This window comes from Xiphophorus couchianus, chromosome 12, assembly GCF_001444195.1.
Source record: "Xiphophorus couchianus chromosome 12, X_couchianus-1.0, whole genome shotgun sequence".
In the NCBI taxonomy this organism is placed as follows: Eukaryota; Metazoa; Chordata; class Actinopteri; order Cyprinodontiformes; family Poeciliidae; genus Xiphophorus; species Xiphophorus couchianus.
The window spans coordinates 11,032,096-11,053,593 of record NC_040239.1 but is presented as its reverse complement, the minus strand read 5'-3'; the positions used below and the strand labels follow the sequence as shown (position 1 = coordinate 11,053,593).

General features: G+C 40.5%; 2 protein-coding genes across 9 annotated transcripts in view; both read right to left on the bottom strand.

The window, feature by feature from the left end:
* Nucleotides 1-21,498, bottom strand: part of grid2 (glutamate receptor, ionotropic, delta 2) — a 517,587-nt gene that overhangs the window by 289,098 nt on the left and 206,991 nt on the right. The window lies entirely within an intron of this gene.
* On the bottom strand, nucleotides 526-5,047 carry LOC114154267 (zinc finger MYM-type protein 1-like). 4 transcript variants are annotated; one of them, XM_028033212.1, is made up of 4 exons: nucleotides 3,376-3,718; nucleotides 3,102-3,248; nucleotides 2,668-3,000; nucleotides 526-792 (listed from the first exon to the last, which is right to left on the bottom strand). In XM_028033212.1, exons 1-4 carry the CDS (start codon nucleotides 3,536-3,538, stop codon nucleotides 776-778), a joined length of 660 nt encoding a protein of 219 aa, XP_027889013.1. In that variant the 5' UTR covers nucleotides 3,539-3,718; the 3' UTR covers nucleotides 526-775. The 4 variants fall into 4 exon arrangements, 3 of the variants coding, with proteins under 3 accessions (XP_027889013.1, XP_027889014.1, XP_027889012.1); XM_028033213.1 differs by lacking the exon at nucleotides 2,668-3,000 and having other exon boundaries at nucleotides 526-971; nucleotides 3,117-3,248; XM_028033211.1 differs by lacking the exon at nucleotides 526-792 and having other exon boundaries at nucleotides 1,615-3,000.

Sequence of the window (21,498 nt, the reverse complement as noted above, 5' to 3'; positions counted from 1 at the left end):
GCAAAGCGATAGGAAAAGCACATCACACAGTTGAGGAGAATTCAATTATCTCTCCAGCTATCACAGAAATGAATTTCAGGCCATCCAAGATCTTAGGAGGGGACGTAACCAGGAAATTTGATAGAACAGTTATCAGAAGAAATCTAGGTTGTTGATCCCTCTCACCTTGTAATCCAATCTGATGGCAACGGCTCTTTGTGTGCATGTATGTGTATGTAACATAAGAAATCAATCAAACCCCACTTAAGTTACTATAATACATTTGTGTGAAATAATGGGAAATAAAAATAATTTTTCTATATATTGTTCTTCTCTCTTCTTGATGTACTTTGGCATTGATGCAGGGCAAGAAAAAGGAAAAAGCTGCAGAACCTCCACTCAGTGGCGGAGCTAGACTTTTATTTCTGGGGGGGCGAATGGGGGGCCAGGGCTATCTGTAAGGGGTCCACTGACTATGACAATGACAATACAGTAAAAGTACTTTCATTCACATACTATATATAAATAAAGACTCATGAAATGAGATTTGCTCATGTAATTTGCAGTTTATTATCAATGCATGCCACACAAAGCATAAGTGGACATTAACCTCTAAATGACACCATTGTAACAAGACAAGACTTACAATGAGAATGCAGTGTCACACAGTTCACAATTACAATATCTCAAAAAAGAAGGTTGTATGTTATGGAAACTGTTATTTAATAGATGCTACATGTGCATTTTATTTTCGAACTTAATGCAGCTATGACCAAATGTACTGACTCCTAAACTATCATTGGTACAAGTACCAGTCGGTGAAGACCCAAATCATGACGAGAAACACAAGACTTCTTCATGCACTCATAAAAGTAAAATCCTTCGGTTGTTGTGAGATGAAGCAAAATATGTTACAAAGTCATCCATGTTGAGGCCCCGTGCCCTCCTTGACTCTATGCTAAGTGTTCCAATGTGACTTAGCCTGGCATCAGCCATTGTTGTCCTTAGGTAACTTTTAATTAATTTTAAAGCAGAAAAGCTTCTCTCACAAGAAGCAGTACTAACTGGACTAACTACTGCAATCTTGCAAAGTCTGAATAATTCATGTAAAACCTCTTTATAAGGTTCAAGAAACAGAATAAAATCAAGCAAAGTAGAAGGTGTGCCTAAATCACTCTTTATTCTCTGATCAAGCAAACGCCTTATTTGGTGCACTTCATGTTTCAGGTCATCTAAATCTGACTCAAAGATATGTCCAAAAGCAATCAGAGGCTCCTCATTCAAGAAAGTTGCACTTTTGGGGTTTAGGGACTGCACTCCTTGCATGATCTCACAATTTTTCTTTGAAAAACGCCTCTTTAACTCCGCTATGAGACAGTCAAGCACCTGATTAAAGAGTGGTCTGGGGAAGCCCTCGTCATCACATTTTCTCTGTCCTATAGTGCTCATTACAAGTGAGTCAAGAAATTTTGAACTTAATCTTGGATTTCTTCTGTCAATTTTTACACTGATTTTGCTCTTCTCAGCAAGTTCCTCAACCTCTTTCCATAGTTCATCAAAGTACTTTTCATTTCTGTAGTCCTGGAAAGTGTCTATAAGAGCACCTACTAGATCTACAGCTCTTGCTAAGTCAAGAGTGCTGGACTGAAGCATGTCGGAAAGACATTTGGCATCACCAAGCACTTTACAAAAGGTAACCAAAAGACCTAAAAATTGGATATCTATTTGAAGAAGCAGGCCCCTTGCCTCCACTGTTCTTTCGCCATTTCTTTCAAGTGCAATATCCTGCAACAATCTCAGAACTGCTGGAAGTCTGTCTCTCATGGTACGGCATGCCGTATACCTGCAGGCCCACCTCGTATCTGAAAGTGCCTGGAGCTCCCTGGGTTGTTCTGCTGGATACAACTCTTTCTGTACGTCAAGCCACCTCAGATGAACATAAGAGCCAGACACAAAGTTATGAAGCTGCTGTAGAAGTGCAAAAAAGTCAACGACCTCAGGGACTGCTTTGGTAGCATCAACAAGGACTAAATTCAAGCAATGTGCGTTACAATGAACATAAAATGCAAATCTGGCATTGCTCTGAATTCTGGCAGATACACCAGAATGCTTCCCACTCATGACGGATGCACCGTCATAACCCTGTCCCACTAGGTTATTCCTGTAGTCCAGACCATGTTTCTCAAGACAGCTAATGATCATTGCACTAAGACCTGCTGCATTAAGGCTTTCAGCTGCCTGGAAACATAGGAAGCTTTCGTGGATGACACCATTGTAATAATATCGTACAACCAAAGACATTTGTTCCTTTTTTTGCAAGTCTTTTGTTTCATCTGCAATAACACTGAACACTTCACATTCCTTCACTTCTTTTATGATTTCAGTCTGTACCATCTCTGCTAAGCCCTGAAGAATTTCATTTTGGATTTGATGACTTGTGTATTTTGCATTGGCACATCCTCTAAGCTTTTTTTCAATTAACTAACTGATCATGCTTTGCTATTTCATCCAATATAGCCAAAAAGTTTCCCTTATTTCTAGAGTCCCCAGACTCTCGATGACCCCTTTGAGCAATATTTTGTGTTGCAGTCAAAAGAAGAACATCGGCTATTGTTTTAATATAATAACGGTTTTCTTCCACCACTTTTTTCCGGTTTGTGTTTATAGAATTTAGCATGGTTGTATTTCCCTCATTAGCCCTTTTATATTGACTCCATGCATACATTGCATTTACATGGTGCTCTAACTTTGAGTGAAGCTTAAATCCAGACTCCTTGGACAATGCCTTTTTCCAATTACTGAAGCCGGAATGCGAAGCAAAGACACTATCTGGTGCATTAGGCAAAGAAAAATGCCTACAGGCAAAGCAGTAGGAGGAGTCTTTAATAACAGAATATTCTAACCAAGAATAGTCTTTGTACCAGGAGCTGTGAAAAGTTCTCTTTCTTGTTCCATGCTGAGTTCTGGGGAAGTTTGTCAAACTTGGCTGAACAGGGCCCTGTTCTTTTGACTTTGAAATATCTGGAATACAAACACAATGGTTATGTACACATAATTTACATGATCATTATGTCATGTAAATTGTGCAGCTACTAAGCAGGTCTTAGTGTAAGTAAAATTACCACTGGGTCCTTTTGGAAAAGCAAAAGGAGTGCTGGACACTGCTGAGAAGAGATCAGTGGTATCTCCTGCAATTGCCCCTTCTGGCTCATCATCATCCTGGTCAGGCGCAGAGCTTTCTGTGTTTTCAGACTCCTCCTTTGATGGAACTACGTTGTAAAAACAGTACATTAACATAATTGAACCAACAATTAAAGAAACACATTAGCAGAAGCCAGCAAGTAAAAATAACCTAAAACGGGGCAGGAATTTGACTGTTTCTGTAGATACTCTGACCTGGTGATGGTGGATTGGTGTTTGCCAGACTTTCTTTCTCGTGACTGTTCTCAGGACATGAGCTACCAGGACTGCTGATGTCAGAGCTGAACCCTGTTTGATCTGTGCCTGATTTGCTTCTTTTTATAAAGAAGCTGTCTATCCTGCCTCCCTGTCTTTTCATTCTCAACTGACCCTAGGAAAAAAAACAAGCCAGTCATGTTATGCCAAGTATCACTTCCTATTACTTAGTGTTAATAGATCCCCACTTCCAGTGTGTAGGTCAGGGGAAACAGACTGTGGCTGTATGTTCAGCATTCAAACTTCTCAGCTACTGGACCGACTAACCTGTTTTTGTTCATGATCATTATTGACTTTATTTATAAAGCACTTTAACAGCAGCCAGAGCTGAAATAAAGTGCTAAACATCAGCGATAAGATAAAAGAAAACATAAAAGAAAATGACAAAGCTAAACACATACGAATTTAAATAAATTAAACATTTCATGGAAAACATAATAAAGCAAAAAGAGTAACAGATTAAATTGTCACAAGTTCATGCCCTTTCCTAGGGGAAACGGAACCTCTAACAAAGTGTTGCCGTTTCATAGAAAATGTTTAGAAAAGAATTAGTAAAAATAGCAAATGTCAGTGGGGAACTTGTGTGGAGTTTTTTCACTCATTTTATAGTACAAGCTGGCTCCATTAGCATTACCTTTCACAGGTAAGAAAGAAAGAACACAATTTTATGAACAGAATTTCTTGACTTTGTGGCCAAACGACAGCTTCTGAGCCAATAAATATTTCCCATGTAATTATATTGGCCAGAAGTAACTACTCTGATTTTTATTTTCTTAGTATAGCTAACATTTTTCATTCTGTATAGTTTTATTTAATGCGAGAGCTAATAAGAAATCGCTGTTAGAAAGAAAGAGCATTACAGACCAGAGGATTTTGGCAGGTCATATAATCAGGAATGTCGTGATCCATTCTGTCTGATAACACATGCACCACGTTGGATACTTTTTTTTTTACTTCCCGTATTTATCCTCCCGACATTGTTCAGGCAGACGTGAGTGGTAAACACACTGAAACACGTCAGCGTCAGCGTCTTTACAATACTTTTTGCTTCTGCGTGCATTACGAGTCTGACTGGCAGACGTGACGTATCATAGGAACTGGCCGACTCGCTCACTAAGTCGGCGTCTACGTATGTCTATAGCTGTAGCATTGTTAGCTTGATGCTCGCAACTTATAGTAGTAACTCAACTACCAGAAACTATTTCCTGGCTGAGCACAAAATGTTTTTAACGGGGTTTTTTTATTGGTAGTAGTAAACCATTGTAAAACTTACCTTTGAAGTCAGATTATCCGTCTTGGAGTCAAATCGACTGTATTCCTCTTAGCTGTACAATATTTCTCTATCGTCTCTTCGCGGTTCTCCTTCTCTTCTTCTGTTGGGTCAACTCTGTTGTGTCCAAATGGTGTATCACAATAAACGTAAATGGTGCATATCGCCCCCTGCTGCTTTTGAGCAGTCACAACAGTCACAAGTGTCACAACCCATTGTGGTACATAGTGCTACCTACTGTGAAGGAATGACTGGGTGTCGTGACATGTCGATCATTTGGGGGGGCCGCTGGGGGGGCCAATCAGATGGCTGGGGGGGCACTGGCCCCCCCGGCCCCCCCTCTAGCTCCGCCTCTGCCTCCACTCCATCCACCAACAACAAACAGTGACGATAAGTGAAAGGCAGAAAAAAAACAAAAACAATACAAGGGATATTAGCCCTGAGCTGAGTGATAAGAGGGGGATGTAAGCAGCTTCCTCTTATCTATTCAGACAGAAACAAACCCTGTCATTCCAGCTCCAAGCCAAAAGCCAAAACAGCCTCCAGACACTCAAATATACAAATCTATGAACAGAACAACACACATTTTCTTACTTTATTATGAAATTATCCATCAAATATCATCAGTGGATTCAAAGGGCATTTTTGTGAGCCAAGAAAGCAAATCCATTTCTTTTTTCATAATCAAAGCTGTCTGACAGGAAACCCCCTCACAAAATCCATGACAAAAATATGATTAAAGCTTGAGCTATTCTGGCAAGTTCAACTTTCTTGAATATTTGTTGAAACCAAAGTTGTTCTTAACATAAACTCTACATGTCACATATGTAGAGTGTGACATGTCAATAAAACTAAATGTTTAAGAGTAGTGATCAAAAAGTCTGCTCTTTTCTGAGCTTTTATGTCCATTAAAGATACTGTCAAATTCCCAGGCAGGTGAGGAAGACTTTACAGTATTGCTAATCTTATTCTGGTGGTTGCTCACATGAGCAAAAAAAAAGACGAGAAGATCACTGCACTATTAAATGACCATGAAACCACCAAATGTTATTACTACTCGTGAGCTGTCCTGTAAATACTCACCTTCCCCAAAGGTGTCAAAAATGCATTTGCAAATAAACCTTTGGAAATCAAATTTGTTGTACAATTAAAAAAGAAGAATATGGCTTATTCTGTCTTTTAGTAGTTAAATAAGGTTCATCCTTTTATTTATTTTTTTAATTTTACCGTTTGGCAGTGGGGTAGGCTGGTCATTGCCTTCCTGTACAACTCTGCCCGAAAAAAAATCTTGCGTACTGCACAACGGGGAGAAAGCTGAGTCAAGGGATTTCTCCCCTTGACTCAGCCAATCAGTGAACAGAAGATGTTGTGAACAATAACATCAATTTTCTGCGCTGATTTTCAATGGCAGCGGAGGAAGTGAATGGAGCCATTCAGTCTGTTTTGGCCACGCTTCCAAATATTAAGTTAACATTAACAGTCACCTTATTCGGATGAGCACTTATCTCTACGCAGTGGAGGACGGTCGTTTACAGCTCAGGCAATATTTGGCAAGCGTCTTAGAGTTGAGCTGGCACATTCCATATGTCATGAGCAAACTTTAACGATTGGGTAAAATTTTAAATCTTGACAGAGTCCACTCCTCCAGGAAGCAATCATTTCTCAACAGCCGAGAGCCCAGTCCCTCTGTACGAAGCAAATAGTGTAGGACAAGGTGCTGGGTTTCACTAGGGTGGCAGTGCGGCCTCTATATTGTTGTTTGAGTGCCAATGTGACGCCCAACAGATTTACAAGATTTGCAGATTTACAAGCAGTGCATCACGGCTTTTGCTATGATGCTGCACTTGAGATATATGTAAGCATAAAACTAAAAGAAATTGGTTTGGGTTTATTTCAAATGTAATGGACACAGACAGAAAAGGAAAAGGGTTGAAAGTGCAAGTGGATAAGAGGAGAAGAAATATAGAATAGGGAGAATACAAAACTACACCCTATACTTTTACAACTGCAGGAACAGAGAAATAAAAATAGAATAGCTTATTTTTAAGGGTTTAAATTATTAGGATTTATGTATAAAGTATCTAACACAAAGTATAGAAACATTTTTAAAAACTAAGATGCCACAAATCCCTAAAGTATTTTTGTTATTCTAGACAATACAAATTATACAGACTACAAAAAAGGTTGTTGAAAGTGAGAATTCAGCACTTGTAAGTAATCTCATTCTGAGAGATAGCCTTTAAATTACAATACCTAGCAAAACTCCCATGTGATGTTTTTTTGGTCTCTTTTCATGTTCTTCGACTTTGCTGCAAATGAGGTTTAACAAGACAAAAGGGAACATATGGTAGTAGTGAATGAAATGCACATCAGTGTCTATCACTGTCCAGCTGTACGACGCATCATAATCACTATCTGCAAGACAATGCAAAGTCAAAGGCGCCCATCTAGCCTGCAGGCTCTCTTCCCATTATACTTAGCTCTTGCTGTCAGGTTAGTGTTAGGTACTCATTAAGCCTGAAGAATAATGCTATAAAAGAAAGGTAAAATGCCTCTCTCTGGCTCCACTTCATGATTTAAAACAGTATCTAAAAAGAAAAGCAGATTGGTAGAGTGGCAACCCAATAAGTGGCTTATATTGTTTATGTAACAGATTTAAACAATATAGTGAAATAAAATCCAGGCAGGTTACATTTTCTTACATTTTAATGGATGTTTTTCTATTTTTGTTTATTTTTACCCTACCAATAGTCCCTGTCTTACCTGGAGGTGATAGCAGTGACTGGTGGAAGAATTTTAATGACAGAAGCTGAGCAAAACGCTGCTAAGAAAAGGGCCAACAGAAGATTAAATTTGTAACATGTTTTCACACCTTGTAGTCTTGTAGACACAGTTCAATTGGGGACCAAAAGTGCAACATTTGCTACCTTTTCAGAAGGTGTAATTTGCTTTCACATTGCACTGTGTCAAATGAAGCAAAGACTTTGAGAAACCTGTTCACCTCCTCCCCTGTGGTGGCGCTGCACCAAGAACCGCTGAAGGAAACGTCACAAAAACCTCTGAGTGCACATTCTGGCTTCACAAAATGTCAACAGAAATGCAAGCATCAGAATTTATTGGTTGTAGAATTTCTCTTTTGTAGCCCTGCGCTATAGTTTGCTTCCTGCCTTTGGAGCGATTTACATTCTGCTTGGCATTTACTGATACATTCAAACCTCACCAGAGCTCATTTCAACCAACACGAACCGAGATCTGGGTTAGTAGGTAGATCGGAGTTCAAGAGCACATTCACACCTCTCCAAAAAAAAAAAAAAAAAAAAAACTGACTTTCTGGACAAACAAACTAGAGTTCAATTAAAGCGGATTGAACAGGGCTGGTGTTCAATTTATATATTAAATACTGAACACAAAACTTCAAAAGGTAGTTGTTCAGTTTTTCACTATTTAGTGAACCAATCGCATTATTTCTCTGGCATGGTTGATCACTTAGTTGCTATGCTGTGTCTTTGCATGTTTAGTGATTTTGTACCTGACTTTTTTGGGGTGGGAAGGGAATCATCTGGTAGTGTTTGGTTCCTTTGTTTGTTTTGGCACCCAATGACAGAGTAATTTTCTATATTGCCGTTAAGTTTCCTGTAAGTAAGCGTTGCTATGTTACTAAAATATATATATTAAAAAGAGTGCAATACCTTCAGATAATCAAATACAGATGACCCAATCTCAAAAAGTGCAAAGTAGAGCCTTTTATGATTATTTATGTACATAGATAAATAAAATTGCTTAGTAGAAGAGAACAGAAAACTAATGTTGTAAGTACATGGTATAAAGGAAAATTCTTATGGATGTGAAGAAAGGAGTGCAGAAATGTTTGTCATGTCTGATTTATATGCACAGATATTTTAGCTTTCTTCAGCTGAGAAAACTTCCAGTTATTCTCTTTTCTGTCATTCATGTACTAAGAAGTTAAAAATATACATAAAGCAAGATAAAAACAACTTGCATTAATTTAAGCGGTTTTTTTAAATATGATAAACATGTTGAGGCAGTATAAGCAACTTTGCACGGATAAAAAGGAGCGCATTCTCTCTCATAACATCTTTTGACATACCGTAATTAAAAATACAGAAAAAAAAATATCACACTCCAGGATTTGAATCCAGGGAATGTTCAGCCTTACATATACACAAAGTCATGTTTTGTGCACACTCAGTAGTATTATGGGTTGACAGAACTGGGACACCAATTGTGAAGTTAAAAGACCCCGTAAGGCATTATGTCTACCACTCAATGGTTAGTGCTGGCAACTAAACTAGTCCAAGCTTTAAGTAATGATGGCAGCATGCGGCTCACAAGGGGGTGCTTTAAACTGCAAAAATGTCTGCAGTGCAGTAGTTTGTGTCTGCATTCACACACAAACACACAAGTACTTGTATGACACAGGCACAAAGTTAGTAAATGACAGGTGTTTGGAAATTAGTGTTGTCTAAAACCGCTCTCTAAAGATTCCTGTGAGCACTCAAGTAAATGAACACAGACAACAAAACATGCATTCAACCACATATCTGTAGAGACATATGACAAACCACTTTTAGCACTTTTTGCTCAACCATATGGAATAATAAAAAGGAAACGGGAGGAGGGAGAGGTTTAGAAAAAATATTTTACTTGCGTGTGGCTCTATGTCTGTCCTTGCCATTCAGAGAGCAGATATAACCATGTAGATGAGATTTTATTCCTATTATATGCCTCTTGCTCTACACTTTTGTGCTATTAATTGCATTAACCATACTGACTTTGCTTTCTCTCTGTGACTCAAGGTAGCAATTAACGGTGGTTTAGAGAAGATCACAAAATATTAAAGGCGTGTGGGTCTGAGCTACATCAAGTAAATAAAATATTGAAAATTAAATCCTGGCGAAATAGTCATAAGAGACTGAGAACCACAGATGGACATGTAAAAAAGCTCATATTCACCTCCTCTCCTGTGGAGAAAGCATAACATGAGAAAATATGTCTCAGTGCCTCTACATCTCACATGCATTTATTTTCTGTGTATGTAGTTAAGGTTTACATCTCCGGTTGGATCTTTGTGGCTTGGCAGTGAATGATGTGGGAAGAAATGTGCATTTATTAAGATTACTTACCTACAACATCATTAGACGTTTTGATTATTTTTTGTTGAACTGCATAGTATACTCTGCAGGTGTAGGCATGGGATTTTAATTTCATTTTAAAAGCTTTCTTAAAAATGAACAGTAGTATCATACGGAGTCTAGGAAATATTAAACATATGAGAATAAAACACACTGAAATGAGTTTTACATGGTAATTTTAAGTAGTGCAATTTGATTAACCTGTGGCTATTAGCTACTATGTGTCGGGAGTTGGGGTTCTTTGTTGCTTTTTTTTTTGTTTTTGTGCCTATGGCTTGCCATCACCACCAGATGGCACCATGGAGGCCAGGATAGGAGGACTGAAGGGCTGACGTCACCATCACACCGGTTCCCTATCCACTCGTCAGCGGGACTTTAAGAGACGGCGACTGCCAGCAGACCAACGCTTGAGTGTTAGCCAGTAATGGTAACCCAGAGCCCTCTCCAGCGATCTAGTCGAGCTTCCAGCTATTTCGTTTCTAACGTCATCTGTTGTTTGGATATTTTTTCAGCCGTTCCCGCAACTTCAGAAGGGGAGTTTGGGGATCCAAGCAGGCAGTCTGCTCGCTCTCCTTGTCGACGTCTGGATCCTTTACCTGTCCGCCCTCCACCTCCAGCATCCACGCACCTTGGCATCAACGTTGATTCGTTTTTCTCTCCGAGTAAGCTTACACCTTCAGAGCTCTGGAAAATCCCCTCGGTCCCTGAACTCACCTCCCGATTTGTTGTTGTTCCTAGAAGTCCTGGCTTACCTGTCCGTCGCTGTCCCTTTGATGTTAGAGATCCTGCCCTGGAAATTATTGTAAATAAATCACTTTAACTGATTTCTCGCATTCCGAGTTGTGTCTGCATGTGGGTTCGAAGTGTTAACGCAGTTATGACAGAACACTCAAGCCAACAACCGAACCCAGCAGACACAATCAGAAGGGCTTTAGCTGAACAACAATCAGCGATCCAGTCTCATGAGAAAGTCCTTCGTGATCTTAGCGCCAGTCAGGCAGAAACGAACCGTCGGCTCGAGGAAATAGCTAACTTTCTGCAGACTTCCTCCCAACAGCCTCCGGTCGCCGCTCCGGACCCTACTCCTGATCCTGTTCCAGTGAGCCGCGCCATGTATTCGGAGATCCGCCCACCCTCGCCAGCCAGGTTTGATGGAGACTCTAACAAGTGTAAGGGCTTCATTATGCAGTGTTCGTTGATTTTCAATCATTCCCCTCAGAGCTTTCTTCACGATGGGGCCAAGATTGCATTTATAATCGCTCACCTGTCAGGTAGAGCTCTTAGCTGGGCGGAGGCTAGGTTTCCTGACCCCTCTAATTTCGCCTGTACATTCACAGAGTTCCTGGCGGACTTCAAACAGGTGTTCACCTGTGACCCTGACAGGACCGCTAACTCCCGAGAGCTATGGTCATTAAAACAAGGACTAAGATCTGTGGCAGACTTTGCAATAGACTTTAGAATAATGGCTGCAGCCTCGGCCTGGAACCCGGCGGCGTTAAAAAGCGCTTATTTTCACGCTCTCAGTGACTCAATAAAGGATGAGTTGGCGACGCTCGATGAGCCAGATTCCTTAGAAGATCTGATAAAGTTAACTATCCGGTTAGATAACCGGATCAGATCCCGTAACAGGGAGAGAAGCCGTAGAAATTCATCCACCAGAAATGTACAGACTCCTGCTCCTGCGGCTCCAACGGTTTCGTCACTCAGCTCACCTGAACCTGAACCCATGCAACTTGGACGTGCACGGTTATCCCCCGAGGAAAGGCAAACCCGGATGAGGTCTCGCCTTTGTCTGTACTGTGGCGCGCCCGGACATTTCATTGCCAGCTGTCCGGTGCGGTTAAACCTCCCAGTCCGCCAGTAGAGGGAGGAGATCTGGTGGACAGACAGGTTCAAGCTTCTCCTCGCTTTTCTATAACTTCTAACCTGTGTTACAATAACCAGACCATTCCTTTGACAGCCCTGATTGACTCTGGTTGTGAACGAACCTTAATTGATACTGAATTGGTTATGCAGATGTCAATTGAGACTGTCGAGCTACCAGTTCCTCTTAGAGTTTCTGCTATAGATGGAAGATCACTTCCACCCATAACTCACAAAACCAAACCGCTTCTCCTGGTTAGTTCAGGGAACCACAACGAATTGATTTCCTTTTTTGTTTTTCCCACAGCCACATCATCTGTCGTCCTAGGTTTTGATTGGCTGGAATTACATAACCCTCACATAAACTGGTCAGATAGGAACATTGTATCATGGTCCACTAATTGTCACTCCACCTGCCTCCGGTCTGCTGTTCCCCCAGGTCCGCCACCAGCAGAGCATCAAGAGGTGGACCCCTCGGATTTATCGTCTATCCCTGTTGACTACCACGATTTGGCTCCTGTTTTCAGTAAGGCTAAAGCTCTTTCTCTTCCTCCTCACAGACCTTATGATTGCTCCATAGATCTCCTCCCAGGGGCCCCGTTACCCTCAAGTCGACTGTATAACATCTCACGGCCCGAGCGGGAGACTATGGAGAAGTATATTAAGGATTCGTCGGCAGCAGGTATAATTCGACCTTCTTCTTCTCCACTGGGGGCTGGATTTTTTTTTGTTGGCAAGAAGGATGGAACACTGAGACCTTGCATCGATTACCGAGGGCTAAACCAAATTACAGTTAAAAATAAATATCCTTTACCTCTGTTGTCATCTGCGTTTGAGCCAGTCCATGGTGCCACGGTCTTTTCCAAACTAGACTTAAGAAATGCTTACCATTTGCTTCGCATTCGAAGGGGGGATGAGTGGAAAACGGCCTTTAAGACACCTCTGGGACACTTTGAATATTTAGTTATGCCGTTTGGCCTGTCCAACGCTCCAGCTTGTTTTCAGGCTTTGGTAAATGATGTTTTAAGAGATTTTTTGAATATATTCGTGTTTGTATATCTGGATGATATACTCATTTACTCCAAGAACTTAACTGAACACAAACACCATGTCCGCCAGGTGCTGCAACGACTACTTGAGAATAAACTCTATGTGAAAGCAGAGAAATGTGAATTCCACAAGTCATCAGTGTCTTTCTTGGGCTTTATACTTGAGGGCGGACAGGTTCGCCCTACGGAGGACAAAATTAAAGCAGTTGTGGACTGGCCGACCCCTGATACACGTAAACAACTCCAAAGGTTTTTAGGTTTTGCAAACTTCTACCGAAGATTCATTCGCAACTACAGTCAAACAGCTCTTCCTTTAACCGCTCTAACCTCCACAAAGTCTCCATTTCTGTGGACACCCACAGCTGAAGCAGCGTTTAAAAAACTCAAGTCTCTTTTTTCTGCTGCCCCGGTCCTGATTCAGCCCGACCCGTCCAGACAATTTATTGTGGAGGTGGATGCGTCTGATACAGGAGTGGGAGCCGTTCTGTCCCAAGTATCTAGCACTGATAGTAAGACACATCCTTGTGCCTTCTTTTCCCGTAGGTTATCCCCCGCTGAACGGAATTACGATGTGGGCGACCGGGAACTTCTGGCCATCAAGTTGGCCCTGGAGGAGTGGCGACATTGGTTAGAGGGGGCCGAACATCCAGTGCTAGTGTGGACTGACCATAAGAACCTCTCCTACCTTCAATCCGCAAAACGCCTCAATCCACGTCAATCCCGTTGGTCTCTGTTCTTTTCAAGGTTTAACCTATCCATTTCCTACCGCCCAGGCTCACGCAACCAAAAACCAGATGCTCTGTCCCAGCAATATGCTGCTGATAACTCAGACAAGACTCCTGCGACCATCCTGCCCCCCAGCTGCACCGTGGGTGTGGTCACCTGGGAGATTGAGGATCTCATAAAGCAAGCTCAGTCCTCTGAAGCTACACCTGTAGATTGCCCAGCTAATAAACTTTATGTTCCCTCAGCTGTCCGAGCCAGATGTTTACATTGGATCCACGCCTCTAAGTTTTCAGGGCACCCAGGTACGAGTCGCACCATTTCTCAAATAAACCGCAGGTTTTGGTGGCCATCCATTCATAAGGATGTTAAGGATTTTGTGCGAGCCTGTGTTGTTTGTTCCCGGAACAAGTCCTCTCATCAGCCTCCGTCAGGCCTCCTTCAACCATTACCTGTTCCCAAGCGTCCGTGGTCTCACATTGCCATTGATTTTGTCACTGGGTTACCTCCCTCTAAAGGGATGACGACTATACTCACCATCGTAGACCGTTTTTCCAAGGCTTGTCATTTAGTTCCCCTTCGTAAGCTCCCCAGTGCTTTTCAGACCGCTCAGTTGATGGTTAAACATGTCTTTTGTTTACATGGCATCCCAGTCGAGATACTTTCGGACACAGTTTGTGTCCCAAGTTTGGAGACATTTTTGTGCTGCTCTCAAGGCCCAAGTAGCTCTAACTTCCGGTTATCATCCTCAGACCAATGGTCAAGTAGAAAGAATGAATCAAGAACTTGAGTCGGTCCTCCGCTGTTTCTCATCCACCAATCCATCTGACTGGAGTACTTTCCTGCCATGGGTTCAGTATGCGCACAATAGCCATGTTTCTGCTGCTACTGGTTTTTCTCCTTTTGAGGTTTCCCTAGGATACCAGCCCCCACTTCTTGCCGCTGAGGAAGATCTGATCTCCATTACTTCTGTCCAACACCACATCCGGCGCTGCAAGAACGTCTGGAGATCAACCATCAATGCCCTCAACAGAACGTCAACTCAGAACAAGCGTTTCGCTGATCGCAGAAGGATTCCGGCTCCAGTGTACTCTCCTGGTCAGAAGGTTTGGCTATCCACTCAGAACATTCAATTGAAATCCATGTCAAAGAAGCTGTCCCCTAGGTTCATCGGACCTTTTGAGATAGAGTCCGTAATCAATCCATCAGCTGTCCGTCTCCGTCTCCCAGACTCGCTACGGATCCATCCCACTTTTCATGTGTCTCAAGTTAAGCCAGTCCTGACCAGCCCCTTGTGCCCTCCACCTGAACCTCCTCCTCCCGCCCGTATCATTGACGGACACCCCGCTTACTCCGTTCGCAGGGTTGTGGACTCCCGTCGGCGGGGTCGGGGGTGGCAGTATCTCGTTGATTGGGTGGGCTATGGCCCGGAGGAGCGCAGCTGGATCCCTGGTTCGTTCATTTTGGATCCGAGTTTGATCACTGACTATCGCTCTTCTTTGCCTGCCGGGTCGTCTCGGCCGCCAGGTGGCGACCGTTAGGGGGGGGGTACTGTCGGGAGTTGGGGTTCTTTGTTGCTTTTTTTTTTGTTTTTGTGCCTATGGCTTGCCATCACCACCAGATGGCACCATGGAGGCCAGGATAGGAGGACTGAAGGGCTGACGTCACCATCACACCGGTTCCCTATCCACTCGTCAGCGGGACTTTAAGAGACGGCGACTGCCAGCAGACCAACGCTTGAGTGTTAGCCAGTAATGGTAACCCAGAGCCCTCTCCAGCGATCTAGTCGAGCTTCCAGCTATTTCGTTTCTAACGTCATCTGTTGTTTGGATATTTTTTCAGCCGTTCCCGCAACTTCAGAAGGGGAGTTTGGGGATCCAAGCAGGCAGTCTGCTCGCTCTCCTTGTCGACGTCTGGATCCTTTACCTGTCCGCCCTCCACCTCCAGCATCCACGCACCTTGGCATCAACGTTGATTCGTTTTTCTCTCCGAGTAAGCTTACACCTTCAGAGCTCTGGAAAATCCCCTCGGTCCCTGAACTCACCTCCCGATTTGTTGTTGTTCCTAGAAGTCCTGGCTTACCTGTCTGTCGCTGTCCCTTTGATGTTAGAGATCCTGCCCTGGAAATTATTGTAAATAAATCACTTTAACTGATTTCTCGCATTCCGAGTTGTGTCTGCATGTGGGTTCGAAGTGTTAACGCAGTTATGACACTATGTGCTAAGAAGAGTAAAGGCCTCAAATCAGATTGAAGTAACAGACACCTTCTTTTCACTGTCATTCCCATTTAACATATAAGTCCGAAAAATACTTTGTTTTTCCGGACCATTTTTGAGAAAGCGTTGTTAAATGGAACAATGATTTTGTTGTCTGCAAACGATCCTAGACAACTCCAGGCATTTTACTTTTTTATTTCCTTTGGTTGGTTTATGAGTTATCATTTTATAACTTTAAAACATTAAACAAAGCTAGAGAAATAAAATCTAAATCTTTGCTTCATCAAGCAAATTTAATAATCTTAATAAAAGTTGTTAAATACTTGCTTTAACTTGAGATTTTAACAGTGTATTGCAATACATCTAAATGTAACATATTTATGCACACAATCTTAGAAAATAAAAGAAAGTGTAAAATAAAAAATTTATTCCTCCAGATAATTTACAGAAAGTAAGTTAAGCGTACCAAATGCATCTCAGTGGCTGCCTAAACACTTAGCATTCAAAATGAAGCATAACAAAAGCAGACAGATGTCAATTACCAAACCTCTCTCTTCACCTCAACACAAGATAACCACACCCATTTCCCATCGCTATACATGGCCCTCTTGTGTGCAAATAATCTAACTACCAAATAAAAATAAACTCTGGAGAAAATAAGGCAGTTCTCTTTCAGTCTTTTCTCAGTAACATCATCCATACTAAGAATGTTGTCAGCGTACCTGTACGTAGCGTGCCATCTAAATATACTGAGCAATCACTAATCATTAAAAAGATCTGATGCTTAGATTTCAATTAATCACCAATCAAAGTTCGTAATGCTCAAGTTTAGCCAATTCAAGTCCCGAATACAGTTTTCTGTGCATCTTGGTTATATCATCTTTTTAGCAACAGTATGCTTTGAAGGTTCATACACTCACTCACTGATTTAATTAAATGTACTATTAAGACAAAAGGTGTAAATGCTATGAGAGATGTTTAAACATTGTGTGATTCACTCACATTTACAAGTTCATGACCATACATGTGCTCTCATTGAAACTTTCAGAAATTCCACCTTAGTTATCAGAGAAACCCTGATTTTAAGATTCTTCACAAGAAGCCAGATGCTTAGTATAGAATCTTCCTTCAGATTGAACATGCAATGTAATTTAAGATTCACTTAAATCTTAGGTCCGCTTCTATTATCACTGAGCTCATCACAGGAGGCATTTCTCAGTTTTGAAGATCATAAATTCACAGAGGATATTAATATTAATGCTCACTTGCTGATAGTTTCTTTTTTCCCCTTTAGCAAATGCAGAAGGTGACCAAGTTAATTATAGTAGCATTAATATAACATCTGTTGGAGTATTTTCAGAAGCAAAAAAAGTTACCTTAGGTTTTTTGACACAACAAGAGCCCTTTTTATGGGTATCTGTGTTCAAAATTTTAAAAATCTGAAATGCATGTATATTGTCTGTTTCTAGCTCATGCATTATCTATATTGGATATGGGACTTGCAATTTCATAGTATGAAACCATATGTGACAGAAATATATGGGTATGTTAAAAACCACTGGTCCATAGAAAGGTCAAAAAAGTTAGACTTTTAAAACCACTTTTAGTCTCTAAAAATCAAAAAATACTTGAATGTGTAAAATAATTAGACAATGGTACATCATCCCATATGACCTTAAATGCACGTTCAATGGAATATTGACTTTGCAAAATTTACTCACTGTACCTTTCAAATGTTTTCCAAGTCATTTGGTGAAGTACATTTTTTAACAAGGCCTTAATTTTCACATTAAGGCCTTGGTCAAAACCTACTGGCATGGTGTTCTGTCACTTACATGCAGTCTTACTTTTGTATTAAACATGGATTTTGGAATCATTCTCCAAAGTTCAGGATATATTTTATGAGATCATTACACATTTCCCTACAAGACTTTATTCTCCTTGATCACTCTAGGTTTTTCATCAAATTTGGAGAAACATTCAGTTTATAAATGTCGGATGCAACTCAAAATATCCAAGTCCTGAAATTGGTTCAAAATGTCTTATTTTTCCAGGGACTACCCACTGAAATACAAAATCTCATTACAATGGTATCTTGGTTAGATAAGTGCTACCTCAGCTTAAATCCGATTTCACTGGAAATTTACCCATTTTCTGATTTTTGCCAATTTCAGAATTTCACTTAAACTCCATGCATATTTCACATTCTGTCATTCTTCCCATCTCACATTTATTTAAGGTCATGTTGCTTTTAGAGAAGCATGTGGCTCTAACTGATAAGTAGTGATTAAATTGTTGCGACGCAATGATAGAGAATAGTAATTTAAAAACCAATTACAAGGAACATGTCAGGCCTTTTATAAGAGACAGATGGGGAACAGATCAGGCTAGAAAGGAAAGAAGGTGAATAACACTAAAGCATTCAGAATATATTGACAGAATAACCATTTATTGTTTCTCTCACAACAAATATTTAGACTTTTTGTTTAGTTTATTCAATATAAAAGTATTAAGGGAAAATTTGATGAGGTCGTTGGAGCTTTTTAGCAACAATGATAGTCCAACAGCCTATTTGCAGCAAAGTTTTAAATCGGTTTTGAGCTGCATTTAGATAGTGTGAGCTTTACTTTGTGGATAACTTTAAAGTTTGAGAAATGTTGATCTTATCCTTATTGACAACTTTCCTTTCTTCTTCCATCTGCAAACTCTACCTAATCCAAGAACACCTGCTTTGCAGCTGGCATTTAGGCAACATCTCACATCCTGCCAAGTCTAATCAAACCTTTCATTTTCACAGGAACAATGTGGGTCCCATGGTGACTTCCCTTGAATTGGCTCACCTCTGCCTTTTTAATTAAAATATTTATTTTACAGGTTCCACACTTGTTGGTATTAAAATAAATATTGAACCAAATGAAAATGGATTCAAAAGCAATATACCATGTTCACAACCTAACATAACTCCTTTGTGCTGTGGGAATGGCTGCCCTTCTACCCTGTGCCATTGTCTCATGCTTTCTCCTCTCCTGTGTCTCTTTATGGTTTTCAGGGACGGCTCTTTGTTTTGTCTCCCTGTGAACTCCAAGTCAGTCAGCCTGCACACCTGTAGCTCATCAGCTTATACCCTGCACAGCAGCCAACCCAGTCCCAATCACCTTCTGCCAGATTGTTCCGACTACTGCAGCGGTACCGATGCTGGGTCCGCTGTGCTTAGATGTACTTTTTTTTTTTTTTTTTTCCATTTTCAGGATTGAACTAATACTGTTCACTTGTGCTCAGATTCCTTCCACTGCCTCCAGCTTGTTCTGCTCTGCTTACCTTCTCAGCTTGCCTTTGGATCCAATCGTCTGCCAGCCCACTCACTACCACCAGTCTACCACGCCATGTTCACCTTGCCTCACCAGTCATCTGTCTTCCACTTGCCAGCCATCAGCTTGCCTCGCTAGACTCACTCCTTCCAACTCTCTGCCTTGCAGTCTTTCCCAGTCTGCTCAACCGTCTGCTGCTCCAGCCCTCTGTTTGCCCACTTATCCCCACAACACACATTGCATTCTTATCCCAGGAACCTCTGAGTATGAACAATAAACACATGTTAATCATTGCCAAAGTTAACATTGACACTGACCATTACACAATATAATTTGTAACAAATCGCTGATGTAGCACTAGATCTTAAAAAAAAAAACAAAAAAAAAACCATTGGTGCTGACAATCTACTATTTATTTCACTACATGTAGACTTGCTTTGAATTTGTGGGAAAAAAAGAGACTTTTTTAAAGTTTGTGTGCACAAATTACAATTTGTTGGGAATGTTTTCAAGAGATGAGGAATTGGTGGTTCTCAACTCTGAATCAAATCTCACAGTTAAGCTCCATGGCACACAACTTTTAAGTTAAGTCTGGAAACATAACAAGGATCTAAGTACTTAGTCCACAACTAACTGAACGGATTTTGAATTTCAGTGTCCTTTTACTAACTTTTTGACACCAAAATTTTGATAGCCGTTAATGTTGTTAAATTATTGCACTTAACGTTTTGCAAAAGGAAAAGCTATTTTGAATTCACATTCTGTTGGGTGAAAATCACTGTGTACTGCACATCAATGCAGATTAGAACTGGGGGTCCAAATTGCTATGTCTCTCTGAAAGCACTTAGAAGTTTTGGTTGTAAATGCAAGTTGTCGTCACATGACGTCATTCCACCCTGTAGGGTGTTACATACAGTAACACCCTACAGAGGCACAGAGGCTTATAAATCCCTCCATAGACACCAGTTTTTGTAAAAATATTTACAACAGCTATGAGTTCTTATGTATATTAATGTTTCTTCTGGCTTCTTTCTCATTACTGGATAAATGGCCATGTAAACATTTAATTCATGAACTCAAATTTAAGTTATCATTACATGTTTGACATGTAAACCCCCTGTTATGATCCACAAGCCAGAACACAACAAATAAGTTGTAAAAAAAAAAAAAATCAACTGTAATATTTAACGTTTCTCAAAAACAACTAAAGAAATACTGAGCATTGAATTATTTACAGTGATAACATGCTGATACCAGTTTAGTGCATGCTGCTGATTCGACAATCAGAAATTATGAAACTGGGCCACCGTGGCTTAGGCGGTTTGAGCTGCACTATTAAAAAGAAACAAAATCTCTCAGAGACCATCTTGATCCACATAGATGAAATATGATCCATCTGCATTTTGTCATGATCACAAAAAATACAAACCTTTGCCACTCCAGTTGCGAGTGAGGCAATACACAAGAATACACAACAAAATGAAGTGAATGTTTATGTATTTTATTTGAAAAATAAATAAACAAGAAAGTTGTTTTTATATGCTCCCCTGCTTGTACAAGGGATGGGGCAATTGTCTAGGCACTAACTAAAATTAACTGATCAAATGCAACATTTATGTATTCCTGTTAAATAGATTTAGAGCTAAGCAAGTCTAACATGAATCTGCCCCACCTGTGTATCTTGGTCTTTGACAGCTGTCAAAAAGTCAGCTGTCAGTCCATGTCGGCCTTTATCTTGTTGAGTGTATTTATTCTCTGACTACAATATGATATTTCCACATCCGCTCATTTACCTAATTTGAATATAGACAAAGAGGAGTACACACAATATATGAACACAAATAGATTCAAGCCAGCACAGACGTTGAGAACAATAAACCACACACAAGAGCACCTGCAGCCTCTCCATATTTGTGGCACATTCAGAAGACTTGCACCTCATTTAAATACATGTAAACATTCACACACACCCAAGTAGCTGAACACACAATGAGATGAATGAATGTTAATGAAACTCTGATTACGGGGCTCTCTGAAACAATAGAGACAATAGGCAAGTTGTGTCAATGTTTTCCACACTATCACAAAAGCAATTTACTGTGTGGATAATAAAATAACTCCCTGTATAAAATCTGATTTTGTCTGTGTTCCTGGAAAGCTTGTGTGGATGTGTGGCTACCACAAAATTATTCATAACCCTTAAAGATTAAGGTTTAAAGGAATCTTTCAATTTTACCACCAGGTTTATTTAGAAAAGTTGAAGTATTATTAATACTTTTCCAAAGATGCTGCATATCTATGAGGAAAGACTGAGCATTTATTATCTGTTTAAATTATTACTGTCGAAATCAAAGGTTTTCCATCAATTACTCCTTGTATAACCAACAGTGTAGTTTTAAATTACTAAATGCAAACACACATCTAAAATATATTGTGTGTGCTTAACAAGGTATTGGTTTGTGTGCTGTCTTGTGAGTCCTT

Coding starts and splice junctions, on each gene's coding strand:
- LOC114154267 (XM_028033211.1), bottom strand. CDS start 3,538: ATGAAAAGACAGGGAGGCAGGATAGACAGCTTCTTTATAAAAAGAAGC. Junction 3,249..3,375: donor CACCAATCCACCATCACCAG/GTCAGAGTATCT, acceptor TTTACAACGTAG/TTCCATCAAAGGAGGAGTCT. Junction 3,001..3,101: donor TTTTCCAAAAGGACCCAGTG/GTAATTTTACTT, acceptor TTTGTATTCCAG/ATATTTCAAAGTCAAAAGAA.